At 40.4% G+C, this 19510-nt stretch overlaps 1 protein-coding gene and 1 pseudogene across 1 annotated transcript in view; both read right to left on the bottom strand.

Annotated features, from left to right (window-relative positions):
• Positions 1 to 1045: 1045 nt before the first annotated feature.
• Positions 1046 to 16772, bottom strand: LOC119736651 (annotated as a pseudogene).
• Positions 16773 to 17398: 626 nt separating this feature from the next.
• Positions 17399 to 19510, bottom strand: part of LOC119736650 (serine/threonine-protein kinase STK11-like) — a 60285-nt gene continuing 58173 nt past the window's right edge. The window contains exon 9 of the mRNA XM_038210666.1: positions 17399 to 17452. Coding sequence (XP_038066594.1) covers positions 17399 to 17452 — 54 coding nt within the window. The remainder of the gene's footprint in view (positions 17453 to 19510) is intronic.

Here is a 19510-nt window from a genome sequence, read left to right as displayed (position 1 = left end):
AATTATCAGATTTGCACGTTTGATGTCTCATTTTATTAAAATGGGAAGGCGTATCTTTCAAACCATACCCATATTATTTATGTTGGCTACACATTTTGTGTCTGGCATTCTGTTAAATTTTGTTTGCATTTTTTTTGATACACACTGTATGGTGTAGTCCCGAAAATGTGTCTCAAACAATTCTCTTTTTATAGCCACACTTTGATTGATGGACATGATATATGGTGACTGTATCTAACTTGCCCCAGGAGGTCAATATTGTACCAAACAGCAAAACAAATGCCGTAGGATGTCCCTGGTTACCATGGTAAGCAGTTCAGAAACACCAGTAATCATCAATTTTGCTCTTTGTATAAAACATTGACATTTGCACATTTGAGGGTCAGAACCATATTTTCTCTCCCTAAACCTGTCAAGTATCCACTTTAGACTAAAATTCATGGTCACATGACCAACTGCAATGCACGCTAAGAATCCAATATGGCCACCATTCGCCAAGACTTTAAAAAATACATTAAAATTAAAAAAAAAAAACTAAACTTTTCCTTTTACCCGTAACTGTAGGATTTTTTTACAGGATAACTATGAATAAGCAAAAGAAAGTGGTTGACATTTACTTAACCGTAAAACGTGGTATTTCATTTTATGAATCAACACATTACACATAATTCACCTGCCCATTTAACGCATATTCTACCGGAGACGGCTCAATTCACCACTGAATCAGTCAAACTCGAAAAAAGGAGTGTTTTATAGCCTTTGTAAATTCAAATCAATGGTACTCGGTCATCCGTGACTACAGAGATGCCTGTATAAAAGGTATTCATGGAAGCTGATGAACAGAAACAACTTTGACAGCGTTAAAGTTATATTCAGATTAACCTTTCTGGATAAACGCACATATGTAGCACGATATGGGACAGAAGGAACCCCTCCCTTTTGTGTATGTTGGTCATTGTGTTACCAGAAACTCAGGAATTCTTGGGGGATGTCACACTAATAGTCTAGGGTGTGTAAAGGGAGATGGGGGGGGGGTACCCCTCTGTCACATATCGTGCTGGGTATATACATGTAACTATAATCTCACATGGGTATAGGTGATCTATAACTACCAGAATCAACTCCGTGATTTCTGAGATCAAAGAGGAAATGTGTTGTTTACGGAGATTTGTCATCGAAGCCATCTTTTGGTTCCAGGATGTGCATACATCTGATTAAACGAAAGGAAACAAAACATTAATATTCGATGATTACGAACAAATGCTATTAAAACCGTTCTGTGATAAGTACATGACTTCGTACCTTCTTCGACTTTTTTTTTTTTTACATGAGGTTCTATTTTGGGCCACCCAATAAACTGTATAACAAAACAGATACATGTATAATAATTCTCTCCAAAAATTACTGCATTTATTAATGTTAATCGCAAAAAATAAATATTAACAATTTAAAGTTCATAAAGTACAAATGATACCATGTTTTTCGTATGAATAGAACATGGAATTTGCTTTTACTATTCTTAAGCATTTATACTCGCATCTGTATGAATGAAAATTAAGCCAACGCTTCTACTGAAAACCATTTGCTAAAATCTGAAAATAAATACTATTTACCTATTAGCTTTTGCAACACTATAGCGTTAACTTCGTTTCATATGAATAAAAAGGAGTAAATGCTTCAGATTTCAAATATTTTGCCTGTCATATTTCAAGGCTGGGTTGGGGCTAACTTTCAAATATAAGAGCAAATAATTCTGCGCAAAATTTCCTGATTTTATTTATGTTAATCGCGAAAAATTAATATTAAAATAGCTTATAAAGTACCATTCATAAATACCTCAGACAGTTTGGCCATTCCTATTGGTCGAGAGCCCGTCACGTGGCCGGTCATAAACGGATGATAAAGACATGGCTAGCTGGTTTTAAACACTTTTCCAGTGTCACATAAAATGTGGACTCCTAAAAATCCAGTGCCTCTTGCCGTTTTATTGGTTAAACGTTCACAGTCCTCACGTAGGCATGTGCAACACTACCAGTGAGTCAGAATTTTTTACTATACCTCATACATATTCATGATCGAGAGCCGAACGTTCACTGGTCAATTCACCATCACGTGCCAGATGTTATTCTTGCTGTTTACCAAACGCGCGCGCGAGGATTCACGCACATTGTAAATACGCATGCGTAGTAGACTGTCGCATGGGTTACCCGTGCGACAGTCTACTACGCATGCGCTTTACAGAGCAATCGAGGAACTGTCGCACGGGTGCAGTACGCACGCGCGAACATCGCACAGGAGAGATGCATGGTTGCACGGTTCGCGTAAATGTTAATTTACAGAGCTCAATGATGCCGTACTGGAGAAAATGTATAGACCGTGTAAAGATGTCTCCTGTACAAAAGAAAGTTGTACACATTGCAAACAACTGTATTTACAACTGTAGTAACTGTATTATATTGCTAACGAACCGAACTAGTAATTGAAGTGGAATCTTTTGGTGAGCTGTACAAGTTTCCCCAAATTTTGTTTTAGGTGCATAATAATAAAACAAAATTCTGCAACTGAATATGTATGAGGTATAGTAAAACAAATATAACATGGTTTATTTCGGGTGGACAGTCGATATTAGCTCCCCTCGGTATTGGAAGTGAGATCAGAACGGTGAAAATTATATTTTGCAAAGGGCAAACAAAACCACGGCTACTCATAGGGAAACGAGATGGGTAAACCGTACGAACTTTATTTATAATCTTAATAACTCCTCAAGTTTATTTAAATACGCTCTACCCATGTTCAACATTGTGAGATTCCTGCGTCTTCTTGAAGATTTTGAGATGCTGGATACGCTACTACGATACTAGAGGAGAGCACAATAACATAAGTTAATTTTTTTTCTATTTTTTGGTGAAGGGCTGGGGAGGGGCGTGCATCCCCCCAGTATCCAAAAGTACAAAAATGTATCTGATAACGGCGTATGTCATGTCCTTTGGAGGAACTATTAAAACAAAATGTTCTGGGTGTTGTCCCTTAAAAACGTTGTTGATAAAAGCTAAGGGGCTATACATGTACTCTGTTTTAATTCTGAAGCATATAGCACTTAAACAACTAATGCATGGTTTTTTTTTAGCAATGCGCACCAGCATATTAAAACGGAAAATAAATACGAAGAATAAAATGGACCAAACTTCGAAATGAACATGGTGTTTTGTACACCCTCGGGTGCAACTAGCGTGCTTTCGTTTTGGGCGGTTAGTCATGACGGTTCGTCATGACAGCTCGTCATGACGGTCGTACTGGCAAATCACATTCCTCACTGAAACGAAGGGGCGTGATCAATAGATCTTGGCCAATCAACTGGCTCCTCTGTACGGTAACCTTTGTTGTTCGTAATAAAGACTTTAGATTATTATTCAAATAGTTATGGAACACACACACACATATACCCGCCAGGGACTGCCACGTTGAATGTCATGGGCGTCGCCAGGATTTTTTTCTAGAGGGGGCAAAGCACATTTCCTCCCCCCAATACCTGTACTTTTGCCAGCATATTCTCAATTTATCATTTTTCGAGGGTTGTCAGGAGCAAATATGGCCCATTGGGCAGCGCCGGCATTTATCTCCGGTTTCAAAGAATATTTCTGTTCCCCCTGGGATGCTAGTCCGTCGCGCGCAGGCTACTCTCCATCTAATGCTGGTACCCATTTACACGCCTGTGTGGAGCTGAGAGAGGCAAGTGTGGATGCAGTGGCTTACCCAATGACACAACCATGGGCGTCGCCAGGATTTTTTTCTAGAGGGGGGCAAAACATTTTTTTTTGCCAAAAATGCTTGCATTTCTCAACATATTCTCGATTTATCAGTTTTAGAAGGGGGCAGGGACATGTTGCCCCCCTCCAACTCATTAAATTTACACCACTTTGTCTTCGCGCCTATTTTTCTGTTCTTTTTTTTTTCTTCTTCTTCTTCTTTTTCTTCTTTCTTTTTGCTTTTCCAGGGGGGGGGGGGGCAAGTGCCCCCTTGCCCCCTCCTTGCTACGCCCATGGACACAACGTATTGCGAGCAGCTGAATTCGTACTCCAGACCCTCTGAACATGAGTCACAAACCCTAACCACACTACCGCACAAAAAAGGAGTTTGACCACTGCTTGATCCATTGGAAATTGGTTACTGCCTCAGCAAATAATATGCAAGACATAATCTAACTTTTGAAACGCATTTCTGGCGCTGCACATGGCTACCCAAAAATAAACACGACAAACTTCAATATGGAGATTGACGGAGCCTCTAAATGCCTTGGAGTTATTGTAACACATGTCTGTCATCTAAAAATACACGTTTTATGGCTGTTTTGTCTTTGCACTGACGTAATGAAATTATATTCTGATTTATCGAAAGAACGGTTCGTGGCTAGGCTGTACGAATTATTAATTTTCTGCATAAGCAACAACATATGCTTATTTTTGGTCTTTGCAGGGCATAATAAACGTTTGATCTTTATTTTTGGGTCCCATTATAATTTAATAAAAATTAATAGGCAGCTGCTGATACTGTAGAACAGAACTGTTGAAACTTCTCCGTTTAGGTATGAGAGCAAAACTGATGAGTACCATTGCAATCAGTATCCGTTATCTGTCTTTAATCTAAAGAGGTAAAAAATCTAAACTGATGCGAGAAAATTAAAGATGATACATGAAAGTCGACATATAAACATTAAACTCAAGAGATCCTTGCCCTCTTTTTATCGTGTTCACGTACATGTATAATTTTTGGTTATAATTATGTGCGTAAATTGTATATTTACTTTTGCTTTTTTTCTCAGTTAGCGTGATCGTAAACATGCTTCAATTCAGTAACATCTGCTTTCTTCTGCTTTCGTCAAGAGAACTCTACACAATTACGTTCCCATAACGTTATTTTCAAACGTTCTGGGAACATTACCGTAACGTTATGAGAACGTTTTTGCAACGTTTTTTGGTTAGCTGGGTACTTTCTTTTTATGCAAAAAAAAATGATCAATATATTTATGTTTGGACTGCTGCTTTGTGGCGTGGAAAACAGCTGTCATGTATTTTCAAATTGGATAAAGACACTTTTTTGAATTCTGACCAACAAAGTAATTACATGAACCTGTCTCGAATTCCTTCACTCACATTTCACAAATGCTTGCTTAAATAGCGAATTCAAACGACCAAACTGACGCAACGTCGACTGAGCGACCACTGTAGTAGCCTTGACCAAGGCTATCAGCTTGCTCCCATACGAGCTTGTTCCGGCTGCCGCATACCGCGCGCGCCGCGACACAATCACTAGTTGTACTATACCGTTAGCCCCAACGACCCTTGCGTGTGCTTTGTGTGCATGTACTATGTACGTTCGCCCCAAACACACTTCCGCAAACAGCCATACGCGGTGTGCAGTAGCGGGAACAAGCTCGTATGGGAACAAGCTGATAGCCTTGGTCAAGGCTACCATTGTAGGCGGTCGACTGAGCAAACTTACTGCGGGGCGATACCATTGTCCAGTAGGGGTGAATATCGGCGCTATTTTTTGCAGCTTTTTTGAGAACCACTCGCCCAAACAACTTCAAACTTGGCACAAACTTTGACGTGAGTGTGCGTTCAACCTGTGAAAACAACACCATTGAATCGCGTGCGTTGTTTGCACGAGCATGTTCTCAAAAAACTCTGGAAGCATGCAACCAATACCAGCGGCAAAGCAATTTGCGCTTCCCGAACATGCACACTTTAGACGGGCTACTGCACTGGTCATTTTAAATGGTCCCTTATCATAATCAGGGTGACCGTAAGGTAATGGCAAAATTCTGCTAGATGCACTTCAAAAATCTGCTAAATTTAACAAAATCTATTATTACGCGAAATACATTATAAATACTTGTACACTCACACATGCAGATGTTATAAAATTTCCTCAAACAAAACAAATTGAAGCTTGTTCTAAACTAACTAGCTGCATTTTTCAAATCTGCCATGTTTTTCTTTCAAATCACCGATTTCACAGAATTCTGCTAGAAATCTGCTAAAAAAATCATCCTAACAAATTTTCTGTCAACCTCGTGTTTTTTTCCCTACAAATTCTGTCAAATTTAGCTTAAGTTCGGCCAAAACGGTCACCCTGATCATAACGGTCACCAGTAGCATATCTTGACGTCATACTTACATCGTAGGCACGAGTACCAGTGCGCTTAATGAAGCCATGGCATAGAAAAGAACAACGGTGAGACCAGCGGAAACAGTAAAGGAATATGCTGCACTCTGGAGGATAAACGAGAAAGCTGTGGAGGCGCCGAAGACCAGCGAGTACATAGAAAACAGTGCGCCTGTGTTGACAAGATCAGAATAACAAGAAGACCAAGAAAAACCTTAAAGGGAAAATACAACATTTAATTGCGAACATCAACAAAATAAAACTGCCAAATTATTCTGAAATACCTTGCTGGACTATTAGTGAATGACAGACAGCATCCTAATCATGGCACCTGGTATACTGTCATTTTCAAGAAAAGTGATATTTTTGTATCAAGCTAATGCTGGTCGGCCGACCAGCGTTGGAAAAAAACTGCCTTTTTTCAAATACTGGCCCCAATTGACCATATTTAGTTACGGTAGTCCGCATTCGTTTGTAATCGATTACACACCCATGAACGGGTACAACTCGGACAGCTAGACTGGTTCCCTGACCATACAATTCCCCAAATGACTTTAAATTTGCTCCGTGTCATCTTAAATGGAGTCAGGGAACCAGACTACAGGCAAATGATTATTTTTCGTGGTTTGTATAGCATCGAGCCCCAAACGTCAAAAAAGTCAGTGTAACAATATTTGCTATATATTACCAACCCCCCAAATCCATCCATTTCTGAAAATTACAGCAAAAGCAAATGATGTGTATTCCCTTTACGGCTGGGCCCAACGTGCGTAAAATCCGATTAAATTGACTCAGAATGGCTAATCACTTGAAAAGATCTAGTCTACAGTGTACCACACCATGGGCCAGATTTATTGGCGTTACGGGTTATGATCCTATATGCGACAGCACTGCCCGGCTGATTCAGCACCGCGGCGATTCGGCCCGGACTTTAGTGGACGGGTACTACGAAGCCATGTTGATTGGCTTTTCTGCTTAAAAGCGGAAAAGCCTTTGTTTTTGTCCTGATTGTTTTTCTTTTTGGCTTTTTCGCAATTTTTGCAAAAAAAAATTCTTTTTGGTCTGATAATTCACTTTTTCGCAATTATTGGTCCGCGATAAAAAAATAAATCACATCCGGTATGGAATGTATGCATTTCTACGAGAAAGTTTTCGGATAGCATTTACATGCATTAGCTATAACTGCAGTCTTAAACAGCTGCAGCTGTATGTCTTTATATAGGTCAAGATATTTACCCAGAATGCCATCCCCACTTCCTTCACAAGATTCTGTGAAACTCATCAGCCCTTCCCAACGCCCTGTTTGCAGGCCGGGGGGGGGGGGCATGTTTTCCATTAGAGTTGGTTATCCTTCACATACAGTCAGTGGCCGTGTCACGCACACAGCCCTGTTTGACCTCAGTTTCTTGTCCCGAGGTCAAGCACGAATGGCCCAAAAGCGTACGCGAGATTTTACGAGATTTATTCGAGACTACAGAAAAACACGAAAAGTCCCTAGATACATGCACTGTTTGGCCAAGATGGCTAAATAAGTAAAACGTTTAAATCGTGTGCTTCATTTTGATACCAAAATAACTGCTTTTGACAAATATAAAGTGTTGTTACGGCCTGTCAAACAAAATCATATTTTTTATCAACAAAATCGAGGGCCGATAGTTTTTAGGTGTACATTCGGTTCTTAAAAAAGGCCAAAACAAACGGCAAGGCTCAATAGATAGAAGAAAGTATACGCTTCGTTTTCATGTGAAACACGTGCAGGAGACTTCTGATGTTTGGTCCAAATCGCCGGTTGAAAAATGAAGACTTTTGCGAGATTTCATGATTTGCAATCACAATGTACGCGTGTAAACGAACGTAAAGTACGCGCCGACGTACGTTGGCCTGAAAACATTGTGAATAGCACGTGCTAACGCGCAATGAATGACCTATGAATATTAAGCAGACCATACTCGAGCTCGACCAATCAGTGGGCGTATGGGTCACAAGGTCATACCGTGTTTGGGTTCCTCGCTCTATGCTTTACAATGGCGACGATCTTTTCGCGTTGTGAAAAATGGAAGTTTTAGGAAACATGAGGTGTACATGTACATCGAATTCATAAAATATTAACGACGTCACGTTCAAGATATTTATTGTAGATGAAGGTTCACTCTTTCGTTTGTTTTGTTTACCTCAACATAATGGGAGACTTTCGTCGTTCTCGAAAAAAACCGGAAATTCCACGACCCAATTTTCAGTCAATTTGTCCGTGAAATAATATCGTCAAAATGCATTGAAATCCTTTTTTTTTTGAGAAAAAAATACCTTGATGGATGTATGAAGTAGGTCTTTAACTACCTAAAACAACATTGTTTGTTCGGATCGTTGGTGGTTTGCCATGAAAATTGCGAATTTTCTGAAGCCCTTTTTACGGCCATCGTTCGCTGGCCTCCCGTTGCTGTCAGTTGTGTGGACGAGAAAATAGAGCAGCTACGCGTGACACGGCAACTGACTGCATACACATAAGCCTATTATACGGAACTATCGTACTATAAGTGCTACCAAACAAAATGCGATGGGTATAACTCACGGGGACGAGATGGTTGCGGCGAGTTACTGGCTATAGCAGAGTAAACTAAGGCCCCCCCCCAAACAAGTCTCCGGTTTCTGGTATGCGCGCGCGTCGCTGTAGCCATGCGCGTCGGCAAAATGAAATTTTTTTTTCAATGAAAGATGATGTCTCAAAACCGCCAAACTCACTAGTTTGACTGGAATCCTGCTGCTGCACATTTTTAACGTGTTTTTAGATGAGTTATGGTCGAGAATAAGCTTTATGTGGCCTCTCTGGACTCCCAATTCCATATAGGCCTATTTGTACTAAGTTTAGTCGGGCACCATTTGCAGTCATCAGCCGACATTTGAAGCAAAAAAGTCGGATAAAAAAAAAAGCCGCGTCGCCGCACCACTTTTTGGGCAAGCTCCATACCAGAAACCGGAGACTTTTTTGTTTTGGCCTAAGAGATATATCAACTCGCCGCGGAGGGAAAGCAATTTGGAAAACCTTTGCATATCCTTTTAATACGCCTCCGTATTTAGGAACATTTTTTACCGGAAAAGGGGGCAGAAAAAATCGGGGTCACTAGGCCTTTACCGAACATTTTATATTCGGGCGGGACATGACACAATATAGTCCGAGTATTACCCTTCCAACGGAGCCCTCTATCCGTATCCATCTGGTATATATCTAAGCATGCACATTTTATGCCACCCCGCGCGTCGACTTTTGAAACTGTGACGTCATGTCGATCAGAAATCTGGACAAAGCTGTTGATTGGTCAATTTGGTTGACGTGTTTGTAATACATGTACAATAACGGGTTACGGAAGACGTGATAGAAGCGGCTCCACTACTAATGGTCAGAATCTCGAGGTCAAGACGCGGTGTGGTTTTGATAATAATATTCGCCGAATCTGCGCGAATTATCATAGACGCTTGTCTGCAAGCGGATATTCCATAGGCACCCAAAATAATTATAGATGGCTTTTCAGAAGGATGGTTCTATGTACCTCTTGTTTCACAGATTGATTCAATACACACCGCAAAAAATGGTGAAATTTTGCGTAACTTTTTACCCGACGTTGGTACAATAGTCAACATCCACATTTTTCGAGCAAAAAATGCCCAGCGGCCGTTGGGCAAACACGTTTACCTTAAACTTAGGAAAATTTACAGACGGAACAGTTGGGTACATTTTATCATCCATTAGTTGGGTAAATGTAAAGAACCAATTGTTGGTAAGCCATGCATTAACCGAAAAATGGTCCATAATTTTTGACAAGTTGGTGGTTAGTATTTTCTCAATTATTGGCTACTAAGAAGAGTCATATGTTGGGTACTATAATTGTATAGATTTGCTCAATTTTATAATTTAGGGCAATTGTGTTGACCAAAATGGTTGATGTTTGCGGAATGCTTAAATAAGGGATACATTTAAAGCGCAACTTGGTTTTTGTAAAATTTTATTACAAACAACATCATCAAACAGCAAACTTTTGAAGACTTTTTAAAATTAAAACTTTGAAGCAATACCCTTTAAAGCGGGGAGTTGATCACACTAAATGATTTTTTTTAATAGTGATTTTTTAAAACACGATTTTCAAAGAGATGATTAACATTTAAACTGATAATAATACGTTTAGACTTGGTGTTCAATTATTTCGGAATTAAATGTAACTCGAATCAAGACAACATTTTCTAAAACATATTATGATGATGACTTGGTTTTCAATTACTACGGTACATAATTAAATGTTACTCAAATCCATGTTCTGATTTTTTTTTAAGTATCAACTAACGATGATTGCATTCTGTTACAATTCAAATTGTTCAAAATTATGTTTGATATTGGAATTAGGTCCTTTATTTGCAAAATGGTAGATGCATTTCAGTGTAACATGTGTGTAACCCCCATTATTTTTTGGTTTTGAGTCTGTATTTGTCTAATAAACTGTTATCAAACATGTCTTTCAATCATATAAGGCATTTTAACCAATGTGTCAAGCACTGTACGTTAATGCGAAAGATATATTCATTTGAAGGCTGATTTTTTTAAATACGATTTTCAAAGAGATGTGTTTCAATTACTACAGAATTAAATATAATTTAAAGCAAGACAGCATGTTGATAAAAAAATGGAAACAAAATTTAAACTTTACGATGATTGCCTTTTGAGACAAGTCATATGACATCGATGGTCTTCGTCAAAGACTGCTGTGGTAAATCTTGTTTCTCGATCATCACAAACACGTCAGTTGGCTCTAGCACCGTGAGATTTGCTGTACAAGACTATCACGTAGGGCTGGTTTTGTCTCATAAGTGATGTCCACATAATGTCGGCATATGTATAATGTCCTTCATGAAAAGAAAAGTCAAACAAAGACTACATATGAAAGTTAAATAAATCACTTAACTGAATAACTTCAAGTAGCCCAATCGCACCCCCCCCCCCGAAAACATCTAGCGAGTGGGAAAAATGCACTGAGATCTCTAATTAAAACCTATGTAAAGTATGCATGGAACAAAGGGAGTGTTCAAACGATGTGTTAAATTGCACATGTGAATGAGTGGACATGTGGCCTCTGATTCAACAGTTTTCAGGCATTTACTCTGCCCATGTGTTGGGTAGGAAAATTTCCCAACTGTCTAAAAAAAAAAACGTTGAGCAGGAATTATTTCCAAATGTTTGTGGAAACTTTTGTTTCGCAATGATCCGTCCACTTTATTTACAAACCTGCCTTAGTTTTAAATCAAACTCAAATGTCTCGTTGCACTGATCATTTATGTTCAACTGTACAATATAGGAGAGATGAAATGGCAACACGTGCCCGCGATATCTATATAACTGTTATTAATTATGCTTGTGACATTGTATCGTATGTAGGTTAGGTCTACATCGTGTACATGTAGGCAACACGTACATAATTATGGGCCTGAAATGTGCTAGGCCTACCCCATTCATGCGACGATTAGCATTCTGAATAAACTCATACATAAAAGTAATCTCAGCTTCTTAATTGTCTGGGAAACACGAAAAATATTCTCACCCAAATTATGTACCACTCAGGTCCGACAGCCCCCATTCTCGCAACATATCTTCCGCGGCCACACCGCGACTAATTTCGCGAGCTAGAAATGCTATATGGCCAGCCTGCCCAAAACACTTCACTGCAAAGTTAGCAAAAAGTGCCTTCTCTCGTGTAAAAATTCCTAACATTTTTGGGGGAAAAAGTCATTTTTGCTCAACATTTTAGTAAGTTTATCAAACCATCGAATACATACCCAAATAAATGGACAGCGTTTGCCCAAATCATATTAAATTATGATTTGACCAATGTTGGTCAACATGCTATTTTACCCTACTGAAAATTGCATCCGTTTGTTGCTGTTAAATTTCCCCAAACAAATGTTTCTATCTCAGTTTATCTTGAAGTAAAACCTTATTCAAGAGATTAGGATCTTATGTACCCCGTACCTCGAAATACCCGCATCGGTACCTTCGTTTACCACAAACTTCTGTTCAGCCATGCCAGTCCACAGGCGTATATATTTTTGCTCTACAGTCTTTTAATAAAAATTGTGAACTAAATGTAAACATACCGTGGAATTTGGTGTCCACTAGCCTCGTTATGAGAGACACAAACACTGGCTGGGAAACACCAGCAAATATCCCGACTAGCGAAGCTGGAAAAAAAAGATTAGAAGTGTTTTTATTCCATGTAAAAGCTGATATCTAAAAGGAAGACTTTTGCAATGAGATTGGAAGGTTTGCATGGTGAAGGGTAATAATAAGGTAAGTTGATGCGGTAGCACCATGTGGCTGAATCTCTTTTGTGAGTTTGTGTGGTTCTGAAAAGAACCAGACAGTAGTCAACGTTTCCGACGGTATGCTCTGCCCGTCGTCAGGAGACACATAGAGCATGCTGTCCGAAACGTTGAGTACCCTCCGGTTCTTTACAGAACCACACATTCTCACAAAAGAGATTTTGTCACATGGTGCTACCAACGTACCTTATGAAGACTTGAAAATTGAAATGAATTATATTGGATTTACGCTAGCACCATGTGACATACACTCAGTGGCGTAGCCAGGAATTTTCAGTTGGGGGGGGGGGGGGGAGGGGGGGGGCGCGGGGGGGGAGGGGGGGGGGGGGAACATTTCATGGGGGGGGGGGGGCGTCATGTAGATCAATGATAATTTTTTCGAAACTCAAAATCTCATGGGAGGGGCGACTCGGGGGGGGGCAACAACGTTTCACCCCCACGCCCCCCCCCCCCCCGTAGCTACGCCACTGCTCCCTGAAGTCTGTGCAGAAGCTAGGGGATGCATGAAGAACACTGATTTTTTTTTTCGTGCGGAACTCGAAGAATACATTTTAACAGAGTGAGTCTTCAGACAGCCCGACAAGTGATTTTTTTCCCCACCGGGGAAATGATTTGATCTTTGCACTAACTTTTACTTGCATTCTGAGATCTTTTAATTTCTTACCTCCGTAGATCAAGACTTCGTTACTTGTTGCCACTGCTGTTAATAGAAATTGCGCGATAGATGACAGAATGCTTATGTATATCAACCAGTAATCGGAGAGAAATAACTCAATCACCCACACGATTAATGGTGCCGCTGGAAAAAAATAGAAATAAAGTAAAGCTTTTGTTACGCTAAAACATTCATGGGAATTTTCACGGAGCTTAACTCAGGATTTCGCTAAGTACAGGGCGAGTAAAATGAAACCGAAACCCAAATGTCGGGACCATTGTTTCAGTAAAGTCCTGCATGTATAGCACTTTCAAAATGTAGGATATAAACGCCCAATTCATAAGCTTTTCTTTTAGTACAAGAATCATCATCACACCACACCATGTAATTTCAAGTTACGGAATTTTAAACACGACCGCAGTTTTAATGTTCCGTCCACGGATCACAAAAGCTAAGAGTTGTTTCAGCAAAACGAAAACAAATTACATAGGGATGTATGTGAATTGTTTTCGTTTTGCTAAAAGAACGCAAAACCTTTTTTTTTATCCTTGGACAGAACTTTAAAACGGTGGTTGTGTTTAAATTTCCGTCACATGAGTACGTGATTGATTTGAATGATTCTTGTACTAAGGGGCCATTCAGAATTTTCAATGTTTTAAAATTTCGACTTTTTTCCAAATTATTTTGACCCACCCACCCACCCCTAATTTCGATTAATAAAAAAACTGAACATGACTGTACATGTACTGCACTTGCATGTACATGTTCTTGAACACCATGTACATGTGTGTCTAGTCAGTGAGTGACGGCGTGAAGTTGTTGGTCATCCTCTTTTATGTGATAAAAATATATGAACACCAACAACAAGTATCTTTTAACGAAATTCAATCAGAATATTTATCCATTTAAAAAAAAATGTTTATTTTAATTGTTGTTTTACTTGTTGGTGTCCCTGCCACACTGTACGATGGTGTAGCCGTGCGTTATGCACGTGGATTGTTTACTTTGAGTCTGGTGACTGTACATAGAAATTTCTTTGAATAAAAGTCGAATCGTTCATTCATGTGCACTTGTTATGCAAAGCAGGGGCAGTGGTTCAAGGATATCCAGTCGACTTGCAGAAAGTGTGCAAGAACGCGACTTGAATGCTTTTATGTGTCCACAATACAAACGACGCTTTTTAGTTATTTCACTGTGTGACACAGTGAGAAATGTTGGAATCATAGGCCTAATGGCGTCAGCGATACTTGCTGGGGAGCTCTTGCGTACGACTTTCTGTACTTTGGTACTGTTGTTTCCAGGACAATTGTGTGTACGGTAACCCGACGTACCAAGATTTTTAAAGACGAAATTGCCGACCTCATACTTGTTACTGCCATATTGGCAACTATATGTGCGTTATTAGTTTAATTAAACAAAATGAACAGGTTAATTAAACATAGTACCATTGAAGGTACCTAAAAGTAAACATAACAGCATAGAAGACCGACAGACGAACATAATGTTACAAAATAAACATATTTGTCTGGATAATTTTTTAGGGCGTTACCGGCAAGTTAACACAAACTTGGTGTCAAATAGATCATGAGAGTTACTTTTCTTTGACTTTTCATACAAGTTTACATAAACTTTAACTGTATGACCTGCAGTGGCGTAGCCACGGGGGGGGGGGGGGGGGTGGGAGGCGACAGTCCCCCCCCATGAAAACCTTGTCGCCCACCCCCCAGTCGCCTCCCCACTGAGATTTTGAGTTTCGAAAAAATTATCATTGTCTACATGACGCCCCCCCCCCCATGAAATGTTCAAGTCCCCCCCCCCCCCACAAACACACTGAAAAATTCCTGGCTATGCCACTGACAGTACATGTACAGGGGACGAAGTTGGAAAAGTAACACGCATCGCGATATCGGAACGTTTGCGTGTAGTTCAGGCAAGTCAAAAGATCTATCTTTCTTTTTCTTTTTCTTTTTTTTTTTCATGGAAAGTGAATTTCGATTTTCAATTATTTAGCTTGACCCACCCACCCACAATTGGAAAAAAGATCGAAATTTTAAAAACTGAAAATTCTGAATGGCCCCTAAAAGAAAGTTTATGAATTGGGCTTTGATATCCGAATTTTTGAAAGTGCTACATGCAGAACTTCACTAAACAGTATCCCGACATTTGGGTTTCATTTTCTTACTCACCCTGTACAGAAGAGATTTGCTTAGCAAAAGTAGAATACCACCAGCCAGGGGGCGCGTACGACCTTTCTTTGGGAGTTGTTTCTTGAATCATCCCTTGAAGCTACTTGTCTTGTGTCTGGTTGTGTTCACAATCATTGTTTTACTCCCAAACTATAGAGGTTTTTACATACCATGTTTAAAACAATGGAACTCAGTGCTGCATGACCAGAGGTATACATCCATCCAAGATATCAATGGTAAGCTTACTGCCTACTTTATGATAAAACCAAAGTTCAATGGTCTTTATGTTCGTAGATTGATCATATTATCCCTTGGTTTGTGGGTTGTACCTTTTGGGGGACACCCTGTATAAAATTGCCCCAGCTTGAAATGAAAATCTTGGCTCGCAATCCTACGGAATCGAATCCTGAATATTCTTACCGAGTGAGTGTGGGACACCATGTACGACCGAAAACACACCTAGGAGGGTCGGCGACCAGCAGAACGGCTCACCCAAGCCGTACAGAGACACGGTGTTGTCGAAGCTTCAACCAGGAGGTTGACTACCGAATCGCATGCCAAGAGGACTACGAGTCGGACGCTGAATGTGTCTGTAAAAAGACGGCAGATGCCGCGACCGATGCCCGAACCACTCCCAGGTCAAGCGGCTGCTTCTTGACGGATTCCTGAACTAGATTAGGAGGCAGCAACCACAGGCACGCCAACAGCGCGGAGCAAGCTGGTATCAAGAAACATATCGTATACGAAGACAGAGCCTCAAGTAATACATTAATCACCAAAGGGCCCAGATAAATGACAGCACTCTCAAAACGCGTAGATCATCGCCAGTGCAACCCCCCTGTGTTCTTGGGGACAATGTCTATGACGTAAAGCATGCTGATGGAATTCAGCAGTATAAACCCCCCACAAACGCCGAAAACTGCAGAGCCAACGAGAGTGTAATAAACGGATATCTCAAAGAAGGAGACGATCAGGAAGCCAGTAGCCTCGACTAGTCCACCGAGGCATATCGAAAGCAGTACGGGCCGGCGGCCGGTGAAGTCAGCCAGGGCAATAAGTGGCAGGGGCGGTCAGAAATGGGATGAAATCCTTCAAGCAGCTCTGATAGGTAGCAAAGAGGGCGACGGCCGCCTGGACGTCGGCGAGCTCACTGCTATCGTGGGGACTGGTCGCACACGCGTTGACTCCCACCGGGAGGGTGACGTTCCGTTCGCTGGCAAACGCCGAGCGAGCGAACTGCACCGAGAGGGTTTGCAGCATGCCCTCTGGAACGGCGAAAGAATTTGCAGAACCAGAAAGATGGCCAGGGAAACCCAAGGAAATCTCTGGTTACCCTTTTCAGCTTCGAGGAGAGGCTTGTCTTCGGATCCTGTTGCCGTATCTACGGAGTCCATATCTATACCCATCTCTTTGATACTAGACGTGAAAGAAAGAAATTTTCAGCCCAAATAAGATAAATTTGCATTAAATTCGTTTGCTACATTGTAACGTTTTGTTTCTCTGTTCTTTTCGTTGATTTTCACAAATGTTTTTCAGTGTTGTAAGCCGTTATAACCAACTTTTTAACAGTGTACACAGAATTTTGAAAAATATTCTAGTCAAACAAACAAACTGACACCCCAAAAACCCCAACAAACAAACAAACAAACAAACAAACAAACAAAAAACACCCCAACACCCCAACACCCCCAAACAACCAACCAACAGACAAACAATCAAACAAATCAACAAAAGCAAATGCTCCTTTGGTATGAGTTTGTCTTTAGGAAAAAAAAAGAAAACTCTGACTTTTTTCGTTCTTGAAAAATGGTGGAAAGCAAGGGAGGGTATCGGTTGGCAATCAACAACTAACGGGAACTTGTTTGTTGCAGGGCACAGTCTGGGGCATAAGGACGACAGAATGTTCATGACGACCTTGAGTCGAAACTGAATCCTGGCATTGTTAAAAGAATCACAGAAAAATTCTTTGTGCACAACTTAAATTGGCACAACCACCAGTATATTGTAAATCTGATTTACTTCTCTCCCTTGTTCAGATAGACTGCATCCCTTGCGGATCATCTACGACTGGTAGCATGCTGCAGGTCTGTTCTCGCACAAAAACAGATCCAATTCGAGCAGATGTCACATCGAAATTCTGTAATTAACTGCCGAATGAAAAATGTATTGTTCACAATGATAGCAAATAATAGCCTTAGCTTTAAGGACCTGACAATTGAAGTTCAGTTGGTCGTGCTTATTCAGGGCAGCGTCTTCAAACACTGGCATGAATGAATTCAGATAAGTTTATCCTACGGATGCCAAGCCAAGGGTGTAACCTTTGTAATTTCTGAGTTGACTAAAACTAGTAAAGCTGGGAAAGCTCCTGTTGATATTTCCACATCTGGTTCGAAAGAAAAATAATCGTTGTTTACGACAATTACACATTTTCATTAAACTTCAGGCCACTTTAAACGCTTGTCACTCTTAAATAAATACAAACGTCAGTTTTGGTATACTCACCTCGATAGGTCACGGCGTATTAGCAAGAAAAGAGACAGGTGGATCTTTGCAGAGATGTGTTTCTTCTTTCAGTAACAGAAATTATAGCAGAGATTACAAGCGAGTGGATATTCGGAGAGGGCGCCCTACTGGGCCTGTGACAAAAAAAAATCACGTCCAGAATCTGGACTACATTTAGTCCTGATTTAGGAATGAGATGACGTCACGATTTAGTAAAGTCGACTTCCGCATATATCTGCACGTCTAGACAAATCAGATTGTTATCGATTGGTATCGGTTGGCAATCAACAACTAACGGGAACTTGTTGTTGCAGGGCACAGTCTGGGGCATAAGGACGACAGAATGTTCATGACGACCTGAGTCGAAACTTAATCCTGGCATGTTCAAAGAATCCAGAAAAATATTTGTGCACGCCCGATATTGATTCATGCCTCACATTACCATCAGGTGTGCCAATTCGCAGCATGGCGCCCAGAACCAGGGGCTGCATACACTGAGGCATTCACACTGAACGGGGAACAGTTTCGGTTTTACACCTTTCGGCCTTTTTTGCTTATTTGGCAAAGTTCTCACTAAGATTGAATATGAGGCGTGGGTTACTGATTGTCCCTCTATGGCATGCACAGTTCTTGGTTTCCAAAAAGGCTAAATTGGCACAAACCACCAGTTATATTGCCAATGCAATCTGATTTACTTTCTCTCCCTTGTTCAGATAGACTGCATCCCTTGCGGGATCATCTACGACTGGTAGCATGCTGCAGGTCTGTTCTCGCACCAAAACCAGATCCAATTCGAGCAGATGTCACATCAAAATTCTGTAATTAACTGCCCGAATGAAAAATGTATTGTTCACAATGATACAGAAATAATAGCCTTAGCTTTTAGGACCTGACAATTGAAGTTCAAGTTGGTCGTGCTTATTCAGGGCAGCGTCTTCAAACACTGGCATGAATGAATTCAGATAATGTTTATCCTACTGATGCCAAGCCAAGGGTGTAACCTTTGTAATTTCTGAGTTGACTAAAACTAGTAAAGCATGGGAAAGCTCCTGTTGATATTTCCACACTGGTTCGAAAGAAAAATAATCGTTGTTACGACAATTACACATTTTCATTAAACTTCAGGCCACTTTAAACGCTTGTCACTCTTAAATTAAATACAAATCGTCAGTTTTGGTATACTCACCCTCGATAGGTCACGGCGTATTAGCAAGAAAAGAGACAGGTGGATCTTTGCAGAGATGTGTTTGCTACTTTCAGTAACATAAATATAGCAGAGATTACAAGCGAGTGGATATTCGGAGAGGGCGCTACTGGGCCTGTGACAAAAAAAATCACGTCCAGAATCTGGACTACATTTAGTCCTGATTTAGGAATGAGATGACGTCACGATTTAGTAAAGTCGACTCCGCGTATATCTGCACGTCTAGAATATCAGATTGTTATACAGAGATTTTGCTCCGTGGATAACGGGTGATACTCAGACAAACTGCAAGCCCGACAACAACAGAAATTGCTCTGTTTATAAGAATAATGAATGTAAAACAGTATTAATTCCTATCAAATAGTATTTTTTTTAATAATTAATCCATATTCAACTTGTTGTGTAATCCATATACACCAACCTCGCTGCGAAGGGTTT

The sequence above is a fragment of the Patiria miniata genome, unplaced genomic scaffold (genome assembly GCF_015706575.1).
Source record: "Patiria miniata isolate m_02_andy unplaced genomic scaffold, ASM1570657v1 HiC_scaffold_3, whole genome shotgun sequence".
In the NCBI taxonomy this organism is placed as follows: Eukaryota; Metazoa; Echinodermata; class Asteroidea; order Valvatida; family Asterinidae; genus Patiria; species Patiria miniata.
Note: the sequence above shows the minus strand (reverse complement) of the source record. Positions and strands in the feature narration are given on the sequence as shown.